At 39.7% G+C, this 27,916-nt stretch overlaps 1 protein-coding gene across 1 annotated transcript in view; it reads left to right on the top strand.

Annotated features, from left to right (window-relative positions):
• The first annotated feature begins 18,043 nt into the window (after nucleotides 1–18,043).
• The window catches only part of fgfrl1a (fibroblast growth factor receptor like 1a), a 71,103-nt gene continuing 61,230 nt past the window's right edge, over nucleotides 18,044–27,916 (top strand). Inside the window, exons 1-2 of the mRNA XM_062425666.1 lie at nucleotides 18,044–18,556; nucleotides 20,170–20,273. Of these exons, the coding sequence (XP_062281650.1) occupies nucleotides 20,210–20,273 (64 nt within the window). The 5' untranslated portion in view covers nucleotides 18,044–18,556; nucleotides 20,170–20,209. The remainder of the gene's footprint in view (nucleotides 18,557–20,169; nucleotides 20,274–27,916) is intronic.

Genomic DNA, 27,916 nt, shown 5'->3' with positions numbered 1-27,916 from the left:
AGTGTATATCCTGTAATAGAATAGATAGAATAGATACTTTATTGTCATTGCACTGATAAAACAATACAACGAAACTTAGTTCAGCAGCATTCCATATAGCAGTAAAATTAAAATCATTAAGTGTCCTAAAATAAATAATGCCTTAAAAATAGTCATAATAAATAATCATTGTCATATAAAATAGTCAATACATAATTCAGTTGTAGAAAAATAAGAATTGCACTGGTTTGCATTTGCATGTTGCTTGGAGCTTCAGAAGGCAGTCCACCGCCCTATAGGGAAAAACTGTTTATCAGTCAGTCTTTGCGGGCTTGGATGGTCCTCAGTCTGCCTGAGGGGAGAGTGGAGAAAAGTTACTGTCCATGGTGGGTTGGGTCTGTGAGGATGCTTATTGCGCATCTCTGTAGGCGGGTTGAGATCTGATGATCCACTGTGCTGTTTTAATTACTCACTGCAAGTTCTTTCTGTCTGTAGCAGCACAGCTGGGGTAGATCTGTATTGGCTTGGTTTTGTGTGCAGTGATCACTGAATGTCTGTGTGTCTTGTGGGTGTGGCTTTCACTTGTGGTGTGGGATAATTGCATGTTGATGGCCTTATAGTATACAGGTGTGCTCTGATGTAACCTCCAACATGCAGGTACTTAACCAGCAACACACACACACTAGACCAGTCATTTCTCTTTGTCTCCTGTGATGTGCAGATACAGAATAAAGTTGTGTTTATGGGGTTTTTTGGGGTATTTTCTGGTGCAGTTGTGGGAATTTGGGTGTTTATGGCAGGAAGTTTGTATTCTATTTGTGTGTAGAGTTATTGGTGATCAATGTGAAGATGTTTGACAGTAATTTCTCTTTGTCTCCTCTGATGTGCAGTGTCGTGGTGTGCTGGACCTGTTGCTGCTTCCCCACTATGTCACACGGCTGGGTTGAGGTCCAACCACTGATCCGGACCAGCATCAACACAGCGGCCCCACAGCAGTTTTGGCCTTGCCACACGCCAGGACGACAAACTGAGCGGACCTATCCACACACACCTTAGCCTGCTCTACCAATTGACTCTTGGCTTTTGCCTTGTTTTAGGCTTTCTTTATTTATTAGAAATTATAAAATAAGTTGTTGGGGTTTTTTTGTTTTTTTTTCAAAGAGCTACAGTTGATTGATTTTTTTTTTGCCCATTTCCTCACACTGGTTGGTCAATTTCAAGCTTGGTGGGTTTTACAGCAGTAGGCCAAGGTGGTCTCTATGGTGCAGTGGTAAAAGTTCATCAGCAGCTGTTTGGGCAGCCTGCTGTGCCGTAGGGTCCTCAGAAAAGAGTCTTTGTTGGGCATTTTTTATGAGATGTGAAACATTCAGGCTAACATACCAGTTTGTATAGGTATAGAATTAAATGCTGAGCTGAAGTCAACAAACATCCTGACATCGGTGTTTGGATTTTCGAGATTAGTGAGAGCTGTTTGGAGAGCCAGTTAGACCGCATCCTCTGTGGATCTGTTGGTCTTAGAAGCAAACTGCTGCTGATCCAGGTCAGAGGGGATGCAGGTTTTAATATGGTCCATTATCAGTCTCTCAAAGCATTTCATTATTACCGGTGTCAGGGCTACTGTTCGGTAATCCTCCAGTCCTTTTGCTGCTGAGGACTTGGGCACAGGGATGATGGTTGCTGTTTTGAGGCAGGTGGGAACAATGGCTTGGAGAGACATGTTGAAGATGTCTGTGAACACCCCCACAAGCTGGTCAACACATGCCTTTAGGGCCTGGCCTAAGACCCTAAACGGCCCTGATGTCTCTTTGACATTAATCTTGCTGAGGAATTGCTTTACCTGGTGGGATTGGAGAGTGAGTAGCTGGTGTAATAATGGTTGGGCCTTTACTCGAACTATCCTCAAATCGAGCAAATAATCTGTTGAGCTGGTCCGGCAGGGTGGCATCACTCACGGGGGTGCATGGTTGTTTGTAATCAGTCAGTGGCTTAATGCCACGCCACATGTTCAAGCAATTGTTGTCTCTGAAGTTTTTCTCAACCCGCTCTTTATACTGCGTTTTGGAAGTTTAAATGCCAATGTTTAGAGCAGCCATGGCCTTCCTGTAGGCCTTAGGGGGTCCGGATCTAAGGGCTGCATCCAGGGCTCTGAGCAGCACCCTCACGTTGGTTTTGGACTAGGGCTTCTGGTTAGAGAACACTTTGATATTCTTATTTTATTGTTACCATATCAGTACAGAAATTGACATAACACTGTAGAGGTGAATTGCTCTGTTGGATTCTTCAAAAAGTTCCCATCTGGTGTCCTCAAACCAATCCTGTAATGGCTTCTTCTGACCACAGCTGCACTGTTCTTATTTGGGTCTTTTCTTTGGCAATGAGGGGTTTGCAGGCTGGTGTCAGAAGCAGGGAGAAGTTATCAGACTGACCCAGATGGGGGGCACAGGTGGGTCTTGTAGGCTCCGGGGATGTTGGTATACACCTGGTCCAATGTCTTGTTTTCCCTTGTTCTGACATTGATGTTTTTGTATAACTTTGGTAAGACCGTTTTTAGGTGGGTGTGATTAAAATCCCTTGTCACAATAAATATGCTCTCAGGTAGCTTGTTGTACTCTCTGTTGATGGCGTCACACAGTATTCCCATAGCTGCCTTAGCATTAGCCCATGGGTGTACATAGATGGCTACTACATAGACTGTAGTGAATTCTCTCAGCAAGTAGAATGGTTTGCATTTAAGCATTAGAAATTCCACTTAAGGGCAGCAGTGTCTCTTTGTTCCGTTCAGCTGCAGCCTGCTAGTTCCACAGTTACATCAGGGATGTTTTCATGTTGCCCGGTCTCTGTTCATAACGCAGCTGTCTATTCGGTGGTTAGTGATCTATAGTCGTATGTCATCCAGCTTGTTGACAAGAGAGCAGGCCAGGAAGACGCTTGGGACTGCAGTTTTATGTGGAGTGGCTCTTGCCCCGCTTGTGTTTCCCCTCACTCTGTCTCCTGTCTCCTCTCCGGCCAGCATTTGGTCTTAATAAGCTGTTTTGAGTGAGTAATCTCCACCAGTATGATAAAGTCTATCGAGGGCTAGTAGTACAAAATTCTCTTAACTGAAAAATCTCAATCGTGCGTAGGTCCTGGTTTTCTCGCTGCTGTCCAGAGAGTGCCAAGCCGCTGCATCTGTGCATGCTGCCATAAAAATATAAAAAAAGAAAAATGCTATTTTAGTGATACCAAAGGACACCGAATTACTCAGAGGAGGTAATTACAAGTAAATGTGTTACTTAAGAACCAAAATGAGTTTGAAATAGCAAAACAAACATCTTCAGCTATATGAGGAAGTATCTGCGGTTTAACTTAATCATAATAAAACAGAAGGCGTCTGGTTTGGAAGGGACCATGCATGACCCTTGATTGACATGCAACATAGAAATGACATGAAGATGATACAAATCTGTGATAAGAACTGCTATTAAAAAAACTGGGGCAGTAAGGAAAAGGAGATAAAAGAACTACAGAAATGGGAAAATAAATAAAATAGTTATAAAACTAGAATTTTAATCATTAAGACTTCTGCCTCGTCTCAAATGTTTTTAGCTACCTTTTTTTCCTCCCAATGATAAGACAGTAAAGAAAATACACAAAATAGCAGTTAATTTTATATGGGGAACTACTAGGAAAGTGACAAAGTGGCAATTGCTATATAAAAGTAAAATATGGACGCCTTGGGGATATAGACCTGGGTTTAAAATCAAAGATAGCCTTTTGTAAAAATGTTGCAGTGGGCATAAAAAAAAAGCAATGCGGGTTGGTGAAACTCTGAGCTGAAGCAAAGGGTACAAGTGACAAGCTCTCTTCCACATTAGCTTATGTTTAAAGATTTTCTGACTAAGTTTGCCCTCATAAATATTGATTTGGTTGAAATGTCTAGCAAAATACATATATTAAATTGAGTAATAAGCTGTATGGTGGCATATTTCATTGATACATTTAGATAAATATGACTCTCGGGTATTTATTAAAAATATTTTTTAGTAAAAACTTATGAGAACGTAAATGAGACATTATGTGGCTCATTTCAGCTGAAAGACTATCAGTTTGAGTAGTTGTCAAATGGAACTGTTTTGTTAAAACTGAAAAGTGCCCTATTGATATCTATAATGAGGATAACAGTATTGAACATCCATTCTTAAAATGTCAGAGGTCTAAATATGTGTGGAGGATTTAATGGACATGAGAATTATAATGCAGTGATGTATGGTGCCAAGGTTACACCAGACATTTTATTGGACTAATATGTACTGTCGTAAAATATGGAGGATGAGGTGCAGTGGTTATTCACATACGTAGCTACTATTACAAGTGTTGTGGCCTTTAAACAAAAAAATAACTGAACTGAAAAGACAGAACACTGGACATGAGACAAAAACTCACACAATGGCAAAACATTGTAGATTCATACTCTATTTTTGTCAAGATTATTTAATGATGTATTATTTTAAAGAAATTATTGCTTTTAATTTCATATGTATAAATACTCCTTGTGCAAAAATGTAATGAAGTATATTTATTTGCCCCTGCTGCTTCATACTACTTGAATCCACCCAGGTTGGATAAAACAGCAATGTCCCTTTAGCACAAGTCACCAGCTGATAGCATAGGATAAATGATCGACATTGCTGTTCAAAAGAGTATTTATTGTCCACTTTCACATTCAATATTAGTACTGACAATCAAGACCGACAGAATATTTATTGTCCACTTTCATGTTCAGTATTAGTACTGAGAGTCTTCTGATTCATGGGAGGTTTGTGTCCTTCCTGAATTCTCCGTAAGTCACTTGCATTTGACAAGTGTGCCACCCCAGAAACCCACCCGCCAAGACCTCGGAGCATGGCACCCCATATGTTATTGATCTGATGCACCATAACTAAAGCCTGGCCGATTTTGCTACTCTTAGGAATCAATCAGGTAGCCCTCGTGGGATAGCCCGCCCAACCTGTGCCTTGGGAGAGAGATCCCTGCTGCAATCACCGGGCCTTGGGGTTGGCGGCTGTCCAGCCGAAACTGTGCCAATCCCCCCATTCTCGCACCTGGTGCCTTTGATGCATCAGTTGAGTTTCAGAAAGGACCCTTGCTCCAGCCACCAGAGTCATGGGGTGGGTGATGGGTGGCTGAAACCATGTCAGCCCACCCCATTCTAGCCCCCAGTGGATTTGACGCATCAGGGACTAAAGCTTGACACAGCCTCAGGTTACCGGCGATTAACCAGCAGATGACAGAGAGGGTTTGAGAAACTCTGTGTCCAAACTACTGGGACAGACAGGGCGTTTCAATCTCGCTACAAACCGGGCGGCCCGGGGAGAAACTGGGAAAAAAGAAGGAATCTCCTCCCCGCGTGGCTCTCCTCAGCGACAGAGGCGAACCCGCAGGCTGGAGGAACTGCTCACCCGAAACTGGCCAGCAGGGCCCTCCTATTGCGGGTCACCATTGCCAATTAATCAGTGGGACAAAAGCTGCTGAAAACCACAGTTTGAGCAGCCATACTCCTGCTTAGGCAACCCAGAGAGCACCCCACGAAGGTGGGCCACAAGTCTGGTGATTTGTCGTGGCAGCTCTCTGGAGGCCTACATTGTCAAAAACTGAGTTTCTGAAATCGTTCAGATGGTGCCTTGGAAATTCCGCCAAAGGTGTGAGCAAAGACGCTTGAAGCCAAAGGGTTTCATACTCATATATAACACAATGTGTTTCTGAGTCAAATTGACTGAAAATGATGAAGGTCACATACACTAATCCCCCTCTGCTACTACAGACAAGCCAAAAGAACATGCAAGTGCGAACCACAAGAGACAATTGGTCACTACTGACAAGTAACGTTAGTGTTTCTGTTGAGAAAAATCCCAGGTCCAGATGCTAGCTATGAACCTTTGAAATAAAGACGATAATAGATTGAGTGGCGCCAGAACTAGCAGTGGGGAGCTGGTGCTTGTGTCAGGATATGCTGATGATGTAACTGTTGTAATTAACTTTTTTGTTTTAAAGATTTATATTTGGGCTTTTTTTGCCTTTATTTACATATTAACTGGCAGAGATGCCGACAGGAAACAGGGAGAGAGAGAGGGGGGAATGACTTGCCTCATAGGTCTTTGGCTGGATTCAACCCAGGGAATTTATTATTATTATTATGTGGCATGCGCTCTAACCACTTGACCACCAGGGTGCTCCAAATTTTAAACTTAGTTTTATCGTTTACTCTAATAAAAAGTAATTCTTTGTTTAAGTATGATACTTTACTACCTTTGGAAAGGCAAAATTACACATTATACTGTTGTAACACTGTTATAATGCAGGAAGGCATTCTACTTATTTAGCTTATTTTATTTTTCTTTGACAAAGTATTCTCAGAAATAAACTAGGGTCACCACTTTAGAAAGCATACCTGAATTGTAAAGGAATGAATTGGAGTTACTCATATTAAGTAATATCTACAACTATAAGTAATATTTAGGTTAAGTATCAATACTCTTACTTCAGTTGTACTGTAATATATTCAAGTACTTTTGTCTATTAAAAAGATCTAATGTCTTCATTTCGACTAGTGTAATTGTTCAAAGTTCATATATTATTTTTAAGTATAGTAACTAAGGCTATTGTTCTTTACTCCATGTAAGCCAACAGTACAGTTATTGTAGCTGTTCCACATTTGTAAATCGATCAATGTTGACAACACAGGAAGGTTAACAATGTGTATCTGCCAAGGTACAAAAGAAATTCACACTTGAATCCTTTCTTTCTGTGATTGTTCAACAACAACTCAATAAATAATACAGCAGACAAGTCTTCAAAATGTTCAAATGAGTCATTCCTGATTTTTCTTTTGGGATTAAACCTCTGATGCCATGTTCCTGGCACTCTGTGGGATTGATGGGTTCCGCTCAAGAATTTTATGTATCCCGTGTCCTCTTCAGATTAGTTTCTCCAATTTTTCTTTTTGTTTTTCTGTTGCCTAAATATCACAGAAATGATAATGCAAAAAATTCCCAAATAGCAAATGGCCAGAATATTTTAAGAAATGGGAAGTGAATCCATAGGCTGCCAAAAGTCTCTCTCTCTCTCTCTCTCTCTCTCTCTCTCTCTCTCTCTCTCTCTCTCTCTCTCTCTCTCTCTCTCTCACATGCTCTCTCTCTGCAGCCGTTTTCCATTATCAGTGCCCAAACCAGCTTGTTAAAAAGAGTGAAACTCAAACCACAGTTTTGAAAATTACAGAATTCCATCATAAATACCCTACCCTCCCCGCGGCTACACTGGGTTCAGGCTTGAGGTGAGACCGCCATACTATAACATATGAGAGACACACACACACACACACACACACACACACACACACACACACACACACACACACACACACACACACACACACACACACACACACACACACACACACACACACACACACACACACACACACACATACACACACACAAACACACACATCATATGTAGACATTCATAAACAGCTTAAGATATACCCACATAAATATGTATTGCAATGCACAGTGCATACAAACCTACACATTTACACTAAAAAAGGCAGAGGCTCCCCCATTAGATACTGTATACAGACACATACCCAATACACAAGTACATGTTAACACAAAGATACACACACATACACACAAGTACACAGTTATAGTCCTGTGGCTACATCGCCCTTTTTCCTTCCCTTCTTTCAAAGTTTAACCAGAGCCCGTTCTTACAACAGCTGAGGCTGCCACATAGCAACTGGTTAGACCGCCCTAGCAACAACAACATTATCACTCATTTGACCTCTTTATGACAGCAAAGTCAAGATGAAACATTTTTCATTTTACACATTTAGGTCTTGGTTTGAGTCTTCAAACTCTGTAATTGTATAGCAGAACTGCAGTTTTGTTGTTCTCTGGTTGTTTTTACCTTTTACAATTACTTAAAGTGACCTTAAGTGCAGTTTTCAAGGCATGTTTAAAAGAAATGTTAAACAGTTTTTTTTGTGTTACTACTTTTTTCCAATCTCTGTGCTGAAAAGTATTATTAGATAGTGCTTTTATAGTGCATTATCTAAAAAGTGTTTTTGCCAACAGCCCACCTGGCGGCACTGTAGATTGCATTTCCAAATCTTTGAATTGGCAGGCAAATTGGAGCAGGTATGATGGTGATGCTGAATAAATTAAACTTTCCCATTCCTTGGCAGCTGCTGTTTAATTTCCCTCAAGTGTATATTTGTCTGTGTGTGTGTGTGTGTGTGTGCGTGTGTGTGTGTGTGTGTGTGTGTGTGTGTGTGTGTGTGTGTGTGTGTGTATGTGTGTGTGTGTGTGTGTGTGTGTGTGATGCTTGTTCTCACTAACTGCGCTCTGCCTATCACCAAAATCTCTCCAGTTGGGCTAATAAATTGTAATTATTCTCAGCTGCTCCTACATGTTAAATAGCTTGAATGTAACAGCATTCATGCTCAGACAACATAGATAACACAAAAAATGCAACATGGACATGCAGTCAGCCACTTTATGGTAAGTTTAACTTTTGCAGTATGCATTGATAGAGAGACAAAGCATTTGATACTGAACTAAGAAGTAAGAATGGAATAACACCAAACCACAAGTGTTTCACACATACACACCGCTCAGTTTCACTCTCCATGAGTAATTCTATGTTTTGCTTCAGAGGGAAATTGGTGCACTTTGGCCATAATTGTTTCAAAACTGCTAGCTAATTATGACCTTTTGAAAACAAAGTGTACAGATTGAATGTGACATTTTGCAGTGCCTGCAGAATATAAACAGCCTCTTGCACTGGCTGAAGCCCAGTAAAACCTAATAATGAAAACAAGCATGTCCGAACTAGTGCTTCAAGTGAATTGGACGGCTTTATTCCCCAGTTTCTGCCCATTGACCTGAGTACAAAACTTCTTGCAGTTTGGTAAGAAGCTCACGAGCAGACTGTATTGTGGCAGTTTTATGTCAAATTGCCTATGATAGTTTCAGTGTGCTACCATGGTAAAACTATTAAAAGACAAACTGTTCTGCTGCAACCAAAGTTACAAAATAATTATTCGGAAACCCTACATCATAATCATATACTACAAAATCTATCGAGCTCAGCTTTTAAACTGAGACGAATTAGAGGTCATAAAATTGCACAGAATAATGAATAGAAAATCTACTGTATGGTTCAAGGACAATCATCTGTGTGCATATACACTACAATGTTCACAACAATTTCATTTACTCAAGTCAACTTTATTTAAATAATACTTCACACAACACAGTTGATCCCAAGTACGCAGCATGCAAAGGAAAACAAAAAGCAATAAAAAGAAGACAAAAACACAATATAGGCATATAAAAAAGAAAGAACAACACCAGAGTAAATTAAGTAATAATAATACTATGAATAATAATAATTAAAGCTGAAAGCAGCGATGACCGGGCCCTCACTACCCCGCCCTAAAACACAGAAATTCGCCGTAATGCCATATCCATCAGGTATAACGGAGGTAAAAGAGTAAGATGACACTGAGTTAATTTGAAGTCGGTCAGATTAAAGCTTTAAATCGGAGTCAAAAAGTCAAATCAAAATGGCTGACTTCCTGTTGGTGTTAGGTTGGATCTTCGGTTGGTCCAGAATAGAGGGCTTCGGTCAGTGAGTAGAGTTGTGATGATAGAGTAGTGCTGAGGTGTGACTGGATGATAGTTGCCCCTCTCCTAGCTCGCACCGCATGTTTGTGGAAAACCTTAAATCACATGTAGACGACCTGATTCTGGGTCAGGATTTTGTACGTAGCAGAGCAGCTCACTTGCTGCAATCTATTGAAAATCAGCCCTTGATCCACCTTGGGCGCAATGGACAGGTGGGTTACTGGGGTGGTACACTTGTCAAATGCTTATGCAAGGTAGACTTATGGAGAAATCAGTAAGGACACAAACCTCCCGTGGATCCGAAGACAAAAAACGTACTTGATTTTGACTTTCACTACTAATAATGAATGTAAAAAAGCGGACAAAAAATACTCTTGTATTAGTTGCCAGACAGGAATGATGGGAGCGAGAGGGCGGTGTGACATGCAGTACAGGTCTGCCAGCCGGGATTCGAACTGGGGTCCACTCTGTACATGGCATGTGCTCTAACCACTCGAACACCTGTGCGCCTGTAACTTGAGTTTTTAAATATACTTTATTACATTTTTGCACAAGGAATATTCATACATACAAAAGTAAAAGAAACTACTTGAATGCAATAATAATACATCTTCAACAATAATACATCATAAAACAGAGCAACTTGGTAGTTGAGTGGTTACCGCACATGCCACATAATGGCAGCATGCCTGGTTTGATTCCAGTAAGGGACCTTTGCTGCACGTCATTCCTGTCTCTCTCTCTCTCTCTCCCTGTTTCCTATTGGCCTCTATGCCATGTACTTTCAAATAAAGGCAAAAAATTGCCCAAAAACAAATCTGATAAAAAAGAAAAAAGAAACCATGCCAAACCCTTTGGCATCAAACGTCTTTGCTCTCACTTTAGGCAGAAACTCCAAGCTGCCATCGGCATGATTTCAGAAACCCAATTTTCAAGAGCTCCGGCTTCCAGAGGGTTTACCAGGGGTGTGAAATACATGATAGTGTACCAGAACCACATTTCAGAGTACCAGGGGCACGAAAATGCATGATAGTATACTAGAACCACATTACGGTATACCACGTGCACGAAAATACATGATAGTGTACCAGAACCACAAAGCGCAAACTGAAACATTTCTACGTGTTTTACCTCTGCAGTGGGGGATACCAAACCCTTTGGCACGAAAGCGATTTTGGTCTCACTTTAAGAGGATGAGGTGAGGGTCTCAGCGGGTGTGTGGCTGCATGTGTATCCCAGAGATTAGTGCTTAAGTTAGGCTTGGCAGGTAAGGATGGAGGGAGAGGCTGATGGAGGTGGTGAAGCCCCCACAGCTGGAAGAACTGAGCTCAGGCTTCCAGATGGGTTACCAGGGTCACAAAATACATGATAGGGTACCAGAACCACGTGTTAGTATACCAGGTGCACGAAAATACATAATAGGGTACCAAAACCACAATGTTAGTATACCAGATGCATGAAAATACATGATAGGGTACCAGGACCATGAAGCACAAGCGTGTGTGTGTTTTACCTCTGCAGTTCTACCAAACATCAGGCATCCCCAAGCTGAGAGAGACAGAGAGAGAGACAGAGAGAGAGGAGAGGAAATGCAGAGTGAAAAGTCCCCTTTGCAGACTGAGAGGGTGTGTGGCCTGGTGTTTTATCCTAGGAAGGAGGGCTTGTGTGGGGCTTGGCAGGTGAGGATGGAGGGAGAGGCTGATGGAGGTCTGGAGAGGATGTTGAAGCCCCCACAGGCAGCAGATGTCAGGCATCCCCAGGCTGATAGAGAGAGAGACAGAGAGAGAGGAGAGAAAAGGCAGAGTGAAAAAGAGAGCGGCCCTGATAACTCAGCTGACTTGTAGTCTTGTAGCCCACCTCTGTGGGTTGCTCTTTGGGCTGCCTGAACAGGACTTTGTTCCACTGATCGATTGGCATCTGTGACCCGCCATCTGAGGACCCCTCCCTGGGTTCACCTCTATGGCCGGGGAGTGACACATAGGGAGGAGATTCTGTCTTTTCTCACAGTTTCTCCTGCCTGGTTTGTAGTGAGCTTGAGACGCCCCGTCTGTCCCAGTGGTCCTGATACAGAGCCTGTCGTGGGGTTCTCGGGGACCTCGGCCGGGGCACGCAAGGTGACTTCTGAAAACACTGAGTTTCTCGAACCCTCTCTCTGTCGTCTGCTGGTTAATCGCCGGTAATCCAAGGCTGTGTCAAGCTTCGGTCTCTGATCCGTCAAAGCCACCGGGTGATAGAATGGGGTGGGTTGGTGTGGTTTCGGCTGGCAACCCACCCACCCCAAGACACTTGTGGCTGCAGCAGGGGTCCATTCTGCATCTCCCCTCTCCCCTCGTTCTCTGCATTAATGTGGATAGAAGAAATTCACATTGTAAGGTGTCTTAGGGGGCGCCATAGAGCCTTTTTCCCTGCCCATTTCTGGGACCCATAAGATAGCACAGGTCTGATGTGTGTGCAAATTTTTATGACTTTTCATGCATGTTTAGGCCACCAACAATGTGTTTGTTTTGGAGGAAAAAAACGCTGATCTTTTCCTACAATAGGGCTTTCGCACTGTGACGTGCTCGGGCCCTAATTATAGCAAAACAAAATGTATACAGTTACACTATATCACTATATATATATAGCATTATAGTACTTAAAACACTAGCAAAAAGTGTGCAGTTACTGAAAATTCCAAATTCACCATTCAAAAAAAAAAAAAAGCCCATAATGACCACTCACTAAAAGGAACAGCTTAAGCTGCAGCATGATAGAATCTGCAGTGAAAGTCAGGACATGCAAGAATGTGAGTATGTAATCTGCTGCTGACTACCCATCATATCAGGCAGTCTAGTCTAAAATTGACTTCTGGTGACCAGTTTCGTTCAGGCAGAGTATAGAGTATAGCAATCATATAAAGGTAAATTACATGATAGCATATAGTTATACACCAGTCTCATAGCGTCTCTGGTGTGTGTGTGAATGTGTGCATGTGCGCGCACGCATGCACACAGACACACACACACCCTACTGCCTGTCACAGTGCATGGGTTTCAATGGCACATACTCAACTATATTCCCACCATGTCATGATGATTTTAGAAGAAATGCAAGTTCTTACTATAGCTGCTATTAAAACATTAATTACTGAATGTGTGTGTGCTTGCAAGTGTGTATTTGTGTGTATGTTTGTTCCCTTGATATAATCCTCTTCTACCATCTAGTGGATAAAATATGAAGCTAAATTGTAAACCCTATGACAATAAGGGGCTGATACTATTCTGATGGATCTAATGTCACTTAAATTGTACAGTATTGTATGTTTGGTCTTGATTTTGTATTGACATGGTTAAATCTGACTTTTTATTTTTTTTATTTTATTTTGGATTTTATCTCGAACAATAACAAATCCATTGAAAACCATCAAAATAAAATATCAGAACACAGAACATAATGTTCGAGTGGGAACTTTTGAATTTAAACTAGCGGGTAGTTATGGGTCTGAAAAGTGAAGCCAGTGCTAAGTGCTTTAAACCTGCATTCTCTCTAATGGCCAGCAGGGGACCACTCCTCTGACTACAAAACGATATGATTGATAGTACAGAAGTGTGAGAAAATGACCGTATTTCTCACTTGAGTTAATACTTCAGTAAACACTTAGGTTTATAATCTCAATTACTAGTTTTACGTTGCAACTACGGTGACAACGTTGGTTAGGTAACAAAAACATGGCATAAGCCCAGATTCAAAGAGTATAGCCATATCCGTAGACATTGTTATTTCAGTGTGTTTTCCATTCAGTAAAGTTAATTGTAATATTTTCGTCTTGTTCGTCATTTGATTGTACTTAAAGATCCTGTAAGGAGTCGGATGTTCAGTTTTTCTGGTAAGTAGCCTACATTTTCTTTGAATGGTCTGTTTTGCTAGCCAAAAACAGACTTGTAAGGAGGGGTTAGGACGATTCTAAGGGCATGTGACGGACACTTGACCTAATGAATTATTAAAACATTAGTTACTTTTTTCAAAGACCTATCATTTATCATTAATATACGTTAAAAGAATATTTTATTTACATTGTATTTTTCTTGTTTTTGGCAAAACATTAACCATCCAAAAGCCCATCTGTATTGCCTAAACATCCCATCTGTTTAGATGAAATGGTTCAGTCTTGCCTCCAAACCAGGTGCAATACTTGGTAACAGCTTCAAAAAATACAATTAGGTTTCCAAAAACGAAAAACAAAGTAAAGAGAGACAAGAGAGCGAACCTAGAGGGCGACAATATCTAACAAATTCTTCATAAAAAAAGAAAAAAGGTGGGTCTAATCCATGATTGGTCAAAATTAACCTGTTAGTTAAGTTTAGTCCACAGTGAAACAAGAAATAAGATAAGCAAAATTGGTCTCCCTTTGGAGAAATTCAATTAGACAAAGCAGTATAGTGTGGGGGAAAGTAGCAGCGTAAGGGTGAAAGTGATCAAATAAAATAAAATACTATATATAGTAAACAATCTCTGTGTAAATAAATCTGCAATATATAAATGTGCAATATGCAGAAGTTCCTGAGATTATATACATGTATGTGTTCCTGGGATTTACATAGTAACATTAGTTATTGCTAATATATTCACAGATACTGAGTGTTTGCATTTTACTCCTCTTTCAGCTGACATTTGATCAATGCAGGCACATTTCTACCAAGCCATTCATACGCATTGCTCCTGGTGTCAGGACCAACAGATGGATCTTCAGGCTCAGCAGCCCTGTCCATAATCATGAACCAGCCCTACTCCCAACTGAAGATTGAGGTGATCACCATTGTGTTGAATTACATGTTACTTAGCATAACTGAAGGGGATCTGTGAAATTTGTTTTTATTGTTATTATGAAAAAAAGAAAAGAAAATTAATAAAGTCCCTTTCCATGAAAATAATTGATACTTTTTGGTATGTACACTTTGTTTAAAAATCTACTGCTGAGTTTATTATTTTGTTGTAATATCACTCTATAGATGAAAATGTTTATTTTAATTCAGGAAAATCATTCATATTTAATCCATATTTATTTTGTAGTATTCATTAATGTTAAGATCATTTTCCATTTAAGAATGTTACCATTAAGATTACAGCAAAAGACAGTAATTGTAAGAGGCAGTCTAAACATGTGAGGGTGAGGGTGTTAATCTTGCATCGAAGGGTGAATTCCATTGTATGCAGAATGTTGCTTGAATGTCTCCAGTTTTATATTTTCACAACTCAAATTAGTAAATATTACACCATTATTACAGGACTACAAGAAAGTTGCAAACCTGCACAGGTAGAGTATTTTAAAGCTTTGAATGGGTTGGTTGGGTTCTGGAGGTGTGGGTACCGCAATTGTGCATGGTTGGTGTGGCCTTTCCGTAGTGGTAGGGCCCAATGTGACATTTTGACGTGTAATTACTGGACAAACACAGGTTTTACTTATAATGCATCTGTTGTTTTCAAGCTGTGACAGTGCCAACAAGGATTATATTAATTTAATTAATTTTCTGAAATACTAGTTTGCTCTATTAAGCACTCAAATATTTCCTCACAATTTTAAATATTAACCTACATTGCACTGAAAGAGTTGGTGTGTCGAAGGGGCATGAGAGACAAGACAGAAAAAATGTTTTACAATATGGAGTCATTTTAATTTCACAGAAAATAAGAACGTTTAACTTGGTGATACTCAATTCAGACTTTTATAAAACAATATTCTTTTGATCCCCTGAAATTCAGTTGTTTTTTTTTCTTTTCATCTCCAGTTAAAGTTTTTAAATGTATTCATTTAACTTTGTTTCTTTTCTGTGGTTTTTCCATTTGTCTCCTGTTCATTTCCAGGTAGCATTAAAAGCTCTTCAAGAGTCTCAGGTTTTCACTTAGGAAATCTGCAGATAGCCCCTCTCCCAGCTGCTCACACACTCGCTGACACTCCTGGGAGTTTGGTCTGCCTTCGCCTAACTCTGAAATAAAACACAGTGGTTACAGCGATGGAGCTGGAACACAGCCATGGACAATACTCTGCTGTGTTTCACCGTTAAACCAAATCATTACGGTGAGATGGCTGTATTAAATCACTGATGTAAAGTACTGGATGTCCTTAATGTCTTTCAGCTCACTTTAAATAAATAAGAGGTTGTTTTGAGTCTGAATACAGGCTGGAAAAGGAGTAATTTAAAGGTTTTCTTGAAGCATGAAATGTACTTATGACTGAAGTAGATTTTTATGATCCAACATTTTGCCTTTGTGTTATATATCCTGTTTCTCGGTCTTGATTCAATAGATTCAAAAGATTTGTCACATGGGCACTTTTATGTGGCTTTGCTGTCCGCCTATTGACATTTTCACGGATTTAACATTTTAATCCTTCACAATGCACCAAAATCAAATCCAACTAAATCTCACAAGCCTTTGCTTCCATCCTTTGCATATATTTTAACTGATATCTGTCAATCGAAGTAAAAAAACAACAACAAATTGATAAAGTATCTTTGTAGAAAATTTTCAATAACATTAATTGTGATGCTGTGTGGAAAGATCTAGAAAATATAATGAAATGGCATCAAATCTGCAACAGAGAAAAAAGGCTCAACAGTTGACTTATAACGCTAAGCTCCACAGAGCTGAGGGAAACCGCTCAGTTAGGTGATCATTTTCTGTGTGTGAGCCTCTTTCAGATTATACGTAATGATTCCATTGTTATTATTTGTTTTATGTTAATATAATTATTCCAGCTTTTAGGAGGGATGAGGTTGTGGCAGACACTTAATAGAGTCCATTGAGGGGGACAAATTATTTAATTGCTGGAGGTGACAAGTCTCCCTGTGTCCAAATAAAATTATACAGGGTAAAAAAAACAACCCATATCATACTTGGGCCATTCAAAAAATGTTGCATCTTAATTACAGAATTCATTATGACATAATTCCATGAGTCAGCAGTAAGGCTTCGTCTGACTGACGTAAAATGTTAAAGCTATGGGTTTTTTTGTTCATTACTTTACAGCCTGTCACTAATTGTCAGATTGTCTACAGATGGTTTTTCAGAGCTTTTTTGGCAGAAAAACAGCAGCCTTCTCACTTGAGAAGAGCAGATTTTCCAGGTTGCACAGCAGAAAACGAGCACAAAAACGCTCTATTGTGAGAGGAGCTTCACTGCTGGGGGTAATTCTCTGGTTTATCAGCATTGAAGTTATCCCTCAGCGTCCCTGTCACCCTGCCACAGTCCCATCTGCCATAAGATTCATCAGACTGATGCTGGATGACAAGGTTGGTGTGTTTTTCCTCTTATTACCAGGAGATGGCGCTGTTGCTTGATAGTGTAAAATAGAACGACTTATTTTCTTATTAAAACACACGATGTTTATGCTTGTAAAACCACATAATTGAATGATACTTCATAGTCAAGAATGCAACATCATTGTGTTTTAGATAATGATAGAGAATCCAAGTTATAAGTTATTTCCTAGATTTAGTTTATCAAACTATTGAGAAAAAAAGATCAGATCATAAGCTGCAATCGTGAAATTGTAAATTTCCATTTGGAAAGAAAGACAGTTTGAACAAGTTGGAAATACGGGAGCTTTATGGGTTTATTAAAGTGATTGATGAGTTGTTGCCCCCCCCCCCCGAGATCTCTATTAGATTACCCGATTAAATAAATGTTTTGGAGAGAGGAGAGCAGACCAGTCATTGATTGAGTCCCCATACAATAAAAAACATTTTTTTGCTTTTTGTAGTTGTGGAGCTTATGTAGTTGAGAGAGAGACTTGAACCACTACGTGAATCATTATTCACTGACCTACCTAGACCAATCAGCTACAGAAAACTCACTGTTTGCTGCCTGTTAAGACTGAACTCAGTATGTGAAATCATAATGGTGTAATAGCGTCTGATTGTCATGAGGTGACAGTGTTGGACCACAGTATTACTAGGAGCAAGCCACCAAGGACCAGAGCAAAGCAATGGACTAGAATGGGGAAAAAATTGTATAAATGTCTAGATCTTTATTATATCGGTATTTATATACTACTAGTAATACTAATACTAGACGTACGACTCAAACAACTATTACTATTGTGTTGCTACTACTACCACTAAGACTACTACTAATAATAATTATCATAATAATAATTCAATAATTAACACAAAAAATCAGGACCTTAGAGCTGGAGGCTAGTGCTCTTGCTATTACTATCAAACGATTAAAGTTAATTTGAGTTAATGTCCCCCTCCTCAGCACCCTAAACCGCTCCAAATTTGTCCAGCACGTTCCTGTTCGCTGATTGGTCCGTTCTCTGATTGGTCTGCACTCTGATTGGCTGAAAGTTCCGTGCTGGGAACAGTCCGTCGACGCAGTTTGTTTTCTTGCCTGCGGCTGAAATTTTGGACGGTGAACTGCAGCTGGAGGCTATGTGGATATAGTAGTTAGGTTTTCATTTTAAAGAAAACTCTCTGAATACTTAAGCTAACAGGGGGAGAATATAGATAAGTGTTTTTCTTGTCTTTTCCCTCTTTCTTTTCCCGGTTTCGTTAGCGGTCTCCTTCGAGTGGTTTACATGCGGACTGTCATTCAGAAATACTACAGCCTGCTTTTCGAGCGCTCACGTGTTTGACCTTACCTTTATATATTTTTCTTCTGTTTAAAATTTTTTTTAATTTACTCCAATATTTTTTTTGTTATAGCCTACTTTGTGGCTTCATTTAGGCTGCGACCAGCTGGCGTTTCGGTGACAGTCGCGTCTGTTCAGAGTTGTGATTTATTCTTAGTTTGATTCGCGGATCAAGTTATTGAAATCATAAAGTCATTGGAAGAAAGGTGAGGAGCTTTTTGAGGGATAACGGAATGGTATACGTGCAGGTCACCAGCGGGTAATACACCGTGGATACTTCATCACTGCTGGGAATTTGACAGTAAGTCCGAAAAATCTATGTAATATTATATTGACTAATTTACACACGATGTCCTTTCTGTTCCACTCTTTTGTGAATAAACTGTAGGCTATTTATCTCGTTTACCTTCCATTTGTACCTTGTGAGCTACTTTATGATGTGTTTAGGCTGCAGGTTTAGGGGTTTCCTGATAAAAAAGTTTAATTTTAATCGAAGTTGTGCTGTTTTCTTGATTTTCAGCAGGATTAATCTACGCAAATTCTGCCATTTAAAGTGATGAATTTCTATATCTATGAATATCAAAGTTATAACCTGTTACCCCGCTTGCAGAGTTCACTTTTACTATATTTATGAAGTGGTTGCAACTACAGACAACACATCCACATAGTACAATATATTAAGAGAAGGTGAATTTGCAATATTTTATGAATGCAAAGGAGCAGCCTTTATAATTACTGTACATTTCTTAATTAATGTCCCTGTAAATGGTCAGTTTTAATCAAGCCTTCAGTATGAGATCATGTATTGCAGACAATCACAGTTTGTGAGCTTTCCTCCTCTTTTAAATCACTCATTTTTAGCTGTTTTGCATTATGTTTATTGTGAATTTATGGATTCAAGATTTATGCTCTTATCTCTATCAACCAACAAACTAGCCTACTTAATGCAAATAAGAATGTGCTTGAAATTGTCTCAGGAAGGTTGAAAGCCTTCTCTTGATTGTCACATACAGTGCAGTCAAATCAATTATCCCTCACGTTAAAAGTGTGTAGCAGTTTGTGGTGAACTGAGACGCTGAGGTTGGCAGATACTGATCAAAGTTGCAGCTTGTGAAGTATTGAAATAAGATCCCATAATGCTCAGGGAAGAATTTATGTGGCGGACAGATAAAAAACACTGTAAGGAGAGACATATGGACAGGTGGACAGAATAAATCAGTGAGGAAAATACTGTAGTTTGACTACTGGAAAATCTCCACTTTATTTGATTTATGTTGGTGTCGAGCCAATGATGAACACCTTATTCTGCATGACTGCTGCAGACTTGTTCTTTCACCTTCGATGTACCCTCCTACCTTTTTGGGAACTTGAGCATGGTTCTTTTGCTGATAATGATCATGGAGATACAAAGAAATGAAAATGTATTATAAAGAAACTAGAAAATTAGTGAAAGCACGTAATGGACAACACATCATTACAGGCAGATATGGATGGCTTACTCTGCAGATGATAAATTCTATATAGTCTTTTTTGCTTTTTTCTCAAATCTAAGGCATGTTTTTTCATACAGTAGATGCTCACAAGCTGTCAGCCAGTTGGTAGTAATGAATTTAATTCCATTGCGCTAGCAGCTATTTTGGCAGCAGCGAATAAGCAAAATCCTGTCAGATGGTGAAATAATGAAGGTGGCTGTCGAGTTTTTGGAATTAATCAGACACTGTGATAGCTGACAATACCGCAGTTTGGATAAGTTAAGGATTTATAAAGAGTTGTATATTTTAAAACATGAAAATGCCAATTTAAGATGGGAGATAAATGCTCATTGTCTCCTAAATATACATATGTCACCTATTATAAGTTAATGTCACTTTTTTCTTTTATTTATTTTCCTTATTATGATAATTACTCTTACAGGTTGAAGAGGTTGGGCATTCATATTCATCACTAAACCAAAATGGAGCTTTTCTGGCTCTGTCTGCTGGTGCTGGAGACATTCCTGATGTCCAGTGCTGCCAGAGGTGAGTGACAGTGACACTTTGTTTCTAACTGAGACTTACAGTATGGATTTAAAACCAAAGTGTCAGCAACACGGCCATCAATACCAGCAATAAAACAACATAATGACATTAATTGTCATTAAGACAAATCACTGCAGCTGTCAGCATGAGTGAAAAGAGTTTCAAATTGGTACATTTTCTGCTGTGAAATTTCCAGTTTTTGCATGTTTGCTACTTTGCTGTCAAACTGCTGTTCCGATCTCAGGAGTGTTTACTGTATTTGATAAATTCAGTAGTTATGAAACATGGCGTTACAATTCCTGTGACAGTCTGTTATTCCACACACACACACACACACACACACACACACACACACACACACACACACACACACACACACACACACACACACACACACACACACACACACACACACAGTCTCACTAAAGCCGAGAGCATGATGGGAGGACAATAGCAACTGCAGGAGCTGACCCCTCCTCTGTCCTTTTTGTGTTTATTATCACATTTTCTTTGGAGCTACACTAATTTTTAAACACTTTTAAAACAGTTTGTCTCTCTGTTCTTTTGTTATGACACTTTTTGAACTGAAACATTTGCTCACATTGTGTAATATCTGCAGATTGTTGTCATTTGGTAAACTGAATGAATGCTTTTGCTCTTTGGATAGTCAGTGAACCATTGACTTTGAGTCGTTATTCAGTTACTGTCTTGTTCTCTTGCACTTGCTTCAGAACACTGTACTCATGTGGCTTGAAGTGTGGTTACTTTCCTCCTGGTAAATTTGCAAGAATGCTGCCTTGTTAGCCATCATGTCTTATAAAGTATTTCAACAAAAAATCTAAAATTGAACAACCCCGCAGGGAGGCTGGTGGTCAGGATCAGCTACAGAGCAGTACCCTCACAACTCAGCACGCCACCTTGTTTCTTTCAGTCAAACTAAACATAATAAAAGCAAACAAACAACCACTACAGATGCTGTGTATAGATGAGAACGTGTCCCCAGCCTGCAGGCATTATGGGCAGACGGTCATGGAGTTGGCGCCCCTTCCTGAGATCACACCGATGATGAGTTTTCAGCGGGAACAAAGCTGCATTCAGCGAGGCGAGGCCGAGCCAGTGTGCAGACACGGGGCCGAAAGTAAACACAGGGCCATGGACCGCAAAGAGATGAGATTAGATTAGCCTATTAGGGATGTTTGCAGTGCAATGCCACAGCACTTCCTCCCCCTCACCGCCTGCAGTCTGTCAATGAAACCAGGGCAGGCAGCAGTGAGAGATAGAAGGGGGGGTGAGGGTGAAAGGGAGAGAAGAGGAGAAAGGTAGAAAAAAAGAAAAGGAGGGTGAAGAAGAAACAGGACAGAGGAGGGGTGGGACATTGACAGACTGTAAGAATGTATGATAACAGAAAAGGGGAAGGTGAGGCGGAAGAACAGAACCTATGGGGGGAAGGAGTGAGGGAAAAAAAGAGAAAAATGGACAAGGGAAGGAAACAGATTATAGGAAGGGGTGTGAGAGAGGGCAGGAGAGCATGAGGAGGACAGAAGGAACAAAATGCCATTATGTACCTATTAGAAACTGTAAGTTCTCCCTCATCTTGTGATAGACCAGACTTGAGTTGGCCAACAGATCTGCTCACTTGGCTGAGGTACAGTATGAGGACAGGGAGAAATATAACTGAGGCTACTATAAAATGAGTGGCAGAAAATGAAAAAATGACAGTGTTTGTCTGTACATTTACCACAGGGAAGTAATACAGAGCATTTTATGTGTAAGGCTTCATTATTTTGTTGTTGCATGTGTAATGCTGAGTTTTGGCAAAGGAGAAGCAGCTGAAAGCTATCCTTGCAGTATGGGGGTATGTGTGCAGGATGCTGGGTTTTGGTGGCCACTAGCGTGTAGGTTATACCATGTAATTGTGAATTTGTGGTTTTGAAATCGGATAATGCGGCATGTCATCGATTATCTGTGTGTATCTCATCTTTCCCTGTATACAGGATAAGTTGTAGTATTGAACAAAACAGAATAATTATATGAATAATGGACTAAAAAGAATGCAAGAAAGTTACGATTTTCAACACATTTCATCTAGTCCCTTCTAGAGCTTGCAATCCTGTGATTTTCAATGCAAATTCCTCCAATATTTTCCTGCAGTTTTATCCAATATCTGTGGATTTTTCCCTCAAAATTGGTGAAGTTGAACGATTGTTGCACACTTTTACGAACACCAATAAAACCAATATACCAGGGGTCAAACTAAAATAAACTATCCAACTTGCTTACAGATATGTATTCTCAGGCAGGGTATCATGTCCTCAGCAACCCACTGTTGCTGAAAAAAAATCAACCCTATAAATATCACTAACACAACAAGCAACACAGCCTTTGGTAAGGTGAACAAGCCTCACTACTGTCCCAGTCCCTCAGCAGGGTGCATGCCAGGAGAACCGAACACAAAGGGAATACTTGCTCAAATAAATCAAGACAGAGGCAGATAATATCATATTTCCCCTGATGGAAAATCACTCATTGCTGCTATATTCACTTATTCCAACACTGTTGCTGAACAAACAATCGATTCAGAACTGATGTCGTAAACTAGTAATGAAAAGTAAGACAAACCCATGATTACAATTTCCAGTCTTTAAGTAGAAAATTGACAAATTGAATAGATGTATAATAGATGTAGAAAAGGCTTCCTCTTATTGGCTGTTTGTTGCAGTCTCCACTGCACTCCAAGAAATAACACAGAGAGACATTTATATTATTGACTTGGTGATTATTGAGATAACCCAGAGAAGTATGCATAGGGGAGTTGGGTTACCCTGGGCATCTGAATTAGCAATACAGAGCTGAATGTAATGAAATACATACAGTAAGGACAGTAAATATTGAAAACATGAACTCTTATGTGGCCTTGCTTGTCTGGTTCACTCACAGTAAATGTAAGAGCACTATTGTGTAAATCTAGCAAATTCTTTCTAACAGCACCTTCACAACTGCACTAAAATCACAGCAAAGTAGAGTGTGGTTAACTGTTTTGATGAAAAGGCAATCAAACAGTTTAAATGAATGTTACTGGAAGTTACTTTTCCTTGGGTGTCCCTGGAGTTAGTTGGGGCTGAGCATTGACGGCACTGAAATTTTTCAGTGCGAGTGTTGATCGGTGAATGGAGGCAGGGACGGTGGAGTGACCGAGAACTTTGCTGGACTTCTGTAAAAAAACAGAGATGATAGAGATAAGAAAATATAAGTAGAAGGATGTTGGAAAACAGGACTGAGATTGGAGGGCAGAGAGATACAGATACAGATACAGATACAGACACAGACGGAGAGATAAAAAATAAAAGTAAAAAGTTAGCCAAAGGAAATGGGAGCCAAACATAGAAAAAAGAAAGAAAGACAGAGATAAGACCAAAGACAGACAGAGAGATAAAGATGCAACATTTATGACCTTATTGCAGCAGATGTAGACTCACATAAACTGCACTCCACAGACTTACACAACCTCACGCTTTGAACCAATGTCTGGATCTCTGTCTGCATGTGTGTTTGTGTGTGAAGTTGAGCATGAGACCAAGCTACTGAGAGATTAACTTTCTCCTTTGTTAGCTGAATGGCATTTAGCTTAAATGCAGGAGTCAGAGACTATTTGTAGGCCAGAGTGTGCTAGGCTACCTGTGGCTCTGGACAGTTTTAGGTTCAAGAGGGCAGAATGTAAGAGACAGATCCAACTTAAAATACATTCACAGCTAAATGCAACAGCTATATATTATACAGAAGGCATTGCATTGTTGAGTTCGTTTTTTGTGTATGTGTGTGAGGGTGGTGTATTTTTGAGCTGCAACCGATTTGTGAATTAACAGAATATTAATCAGCAACAATTTTGAGAATCGATTTCTCATTTGTGTTGCTTTTTTAAAGCAAAACTACCAAACATTTGACATTTTATAGACAAAACAAGGCATGGAAAATACATTGGCAAATTGATCTATTAGTTAATTACAGCACTAGTGTGTTTTTCCTCCTACAAATGTAGATGAAGTGACACTACAGTGAAATATTTCCACTGTAGTGTCACAGTGAAACATTTTCACTGTAGCCACACATACGTCCTCCATCCAAATAATATAGGTAAAAAAGGTATAATGTTTTCTGGTCAGCCCTGAGAATCAAAGAGTAACAGCTTCTTTTTTGACCATTTTTCAACTGCATTAAACAGTGTTACAGACAAAAAAAACATTGGAGTGAGACAGATGTTGCATCTTGAAAAGGGTTCGTCTTTCATGCTTTCTTCAAGCTGATGCCGAGGCAGGTGGCAGGTGGGGATCAGTGTGTGTACCTAAAAAGTAAATTGCAGAACTTGATAGTGAAATAACACTTGGAATCCACTCAAGAGATGCAATGTTTGTTTACTGGTTCATACATGCGCGTCTTAATACTCAACCACATACTTGAATGGTGCATGTGATGTGAAATGTGTATGTCAGATGGTTATCAGCATGTCAGGTGGTATTTAAGGCAGCTGTTAAACACTTCTCATTCAAACAACTGGAGAAGGGCAGAAAAAGGATAATAATGATGTGATCACATTATTTTTATACTGTGATTATTGAGGTTATTTCATATTCAAATTAGCTACAGTGTCCTTCCTCGTTTACACAGTATTTTTTTAGGAAAGGTCTAGTAAGAAATGAGAAGATGAGTGTGGTTTTGTGAATGTGGTTTCCTGATGCATAGTTCTCTCTAAACAATTTAATGTTTTCCTGGTGATTGAGCTCTATAGACCACCCATTATCAGTGGGAAGGGAGAGAAACAGAGACAGAGATGAGAGGGTTCAGTTGTTGTTGCAGTAAGTGTAAAGGGCCACAGACACATTAAAAACATATCTTTATTGCACATAAGCTGCCAAAAAGGAGACACACTGAGCAACAGAGGAAGAAAAAAGAGCATCACCACTGCAGAGAAAGACAGTGCAGGGTATAAACAACGGCATACACCGATGCTGGGAATGTACACAACTAGATGTTGCTACCCATAAATATGACTTACACATGTAAGCACACACATTCAGAGACACACACACACACAGCCCACAATCACTTAACCTCCTGTCCCACTCACTCATTACTGAGAAATGTAATTAGCATGCTAACACTAACAATGATGGGTAGGGGAGAACTGCGGTCAGGTAAAGAGGAGTGGAGGAGGAGGCACAGGATAACCAGCAGTGCTTGAAATAAAGCGTCTAGATTTCAAGACGAATAGATAGACTAGAGGTGTCACAAATGTCAGAAGCCATCAGTTGAGAAATGCTAGACATAGGTGATGTTTTTCTACCTGAGTGGACCACCTGTGAAGTATTTTTCCATTTATTTTCAAATCACATAAAGAAATGGAAGGAGGTTGAAGGATGTTGAGTGGAACCACGGGAACATAACAGAAAGGAGTACAAATGCCTGCAACGACACCGGCCAACAGTCCACAACCCAAAACACATTCAGCATGAAGAAGACCAAAGAAACAAGGAAATATTCACATTTAAGAACAATTAATAAATAATTAAAATAGCAATTAATTTTCTGTCCCCTGAATTTTTCAGTATGTGAAGGACTGACCTTATAGTAGCTTGCAAGTGCCAGCATCTAACCCCGGGCCTTCTTGCTGTGGGGCAACAGTACTAACCACTGAGCCACTGTGACACCCAAATATTTGATGTCTATTTTATATTCAAACTATATGCATTGTTGTGTATTTGGCCACACACAGTGTTCTAAAGCTTACTAGTGTAAGCATTGATTAACCATGTTATTACATCTTATAATAGAAAAAATTATGGTGATAGTGGTAGGCAGCTGTCTGCTCATGTGAGGAGTCAAGGAGAACGAGAGCATCTTGATTCATTGTAGAGTAAACAACTGCATACCACAGACAGATGCTTCAAACTCACAACTTTACCTCATTGTAAACAGACTCACATGAGTAAATCCCCTCCACCCTGCTCCTGTTGTGTGTGCATGCAACGCGTCCTAAGTCACAGCTTGCTATCGTAAATACCATTTGACATGCTGATAACCATTATATGGCCTGCTGGTAGTGGTGATGGGCATCTGCCTGCCAGCCCCAGTGTAAACTGTGCAGAGCTGGATCCAGGCAACCATAAACAGGTTATTTTTCATCATCATTCAAGGATGAAGGCTTAAGAAAAGTACATTTTTCACAGAATAAAAACAAAATGTATATTGATAGTAGTTAGGCAATAATTTTTAATGTCGTTATATAGTGTTTTTTAAAACATTTTTATCTGTTGAACTGACCAAGAAACAGGCTCACTTCAAATCTTAAAAAATTACTTATGAATCTTAACTGATTATTTGTAATTGCTCACACTGATAATTTTGTCTTTAAAATGAGAGAAATAGCAAAAAACATTCAGTGCATGTGTGTGATGGTTGATTACTTGGTGATTTACAGACAAAGGGAAGCTTCAAAGGGCACAAATTACTCGTTTAGTTCCTCTTGTTAAATCCTAATGTCAGGGCCAAATGTTGAATTGCTGTTTGGACAACCAGAGCTGCTAAAAAAGTCAAAATGCCAAAGGGTGCAATATGTCACTTTAAAATACCAGACTGATCTATATATTTTGTTATATTTTGCCTTATGTGTGTTGTTTTATGTCATAATTTGAAAGAAATGTTGCAGACATGGGATACTCTACATGAATCTCTTAGGGACATTCATGAATGAAATGTCCTAAAATGTTTTGCTCTCCTGGCTCTTTAACCTATATATTCATTAGAAACCATTTCAAAACATTACACACACGTTATTGTATGCATTTTGTGCTCTTAAAAAACCCAGCCCTGACATGAACCCTTTTGCAGAGAACTGAGGGGGAGTCTTGAGGGCCTGCCTCACTCCTCCCCTCCCTACTTTTGAAACCACTGCTCTGCAACTCAGAGTTTTACAGGCCCTGTTAATGTTAAAGGCTATTAGCCCACATTAGATAAAGTCAATGTTTGCTTTGACATTGCTAATGGTAGGGTAATAATGGGGCTGTCTGGACGTTCTCAGTGGGGGTTAACTATGTGTCGCAGTGATGTGAAGATGTGATGTGTGTTTGTGAAAGGGGGGGTGCAACAGAGAGAAGACCAACAGGAAGAGATAAGATAGAAAAATAAGGCTTTGTGGAAAGAAAGAATGAAGGATAAAGAGTAAAGATGCTTAAGAACACTGAATTTAACCACTTACATTCAAAGTTGGAGAAGTCCACTCTCTCAGACTGGATCATTTCCGCTCGTTCCAAGTCTTTATTGAAGTTGGGGCTACACAGTTCAAACAAATGGAAATATTCTAGCTATTTTGTGCATAGTTCTATACACATTTCCCAAACATCAGCCGGATTGAATTGGTATCTTTTGAAACTTTGGTATCTCCACTCCGCTAGAATTTGAAATGCATTTCTTAATGCATTTGAACAATGTTTAGCTGCACAGTTTGAGCTTTTGCTAACAGTTTCAGGTATTAAGTCTAATTATTAAAAAAAGAAAATGGAGAGTGATGCAGGATTATACACTGATTTTCTATCAGCAGCAGGCAAGAAAAGGATGCCCTTAAACAGCATACTAATAAGAGAAATGTTATT

The sequence above is a fragment of the Scomber scombrus genome, chromosome 9 (assembly GCF_963691925.1).
Source record: "Scomber scombrus chromosome 9, fScoSco1.1, whole genome shotgun sequence".
NCBI classification, from domain to species: domain Eukaryota; kingdom Metazoa; phylum Chordata; class Actinopteri; order Scombriformes; family Scombridae; genus Scomber; species Scomber scombrus.
This window is presented reverse-complemented; position numbering and strand designations above follow the sequence as displayed.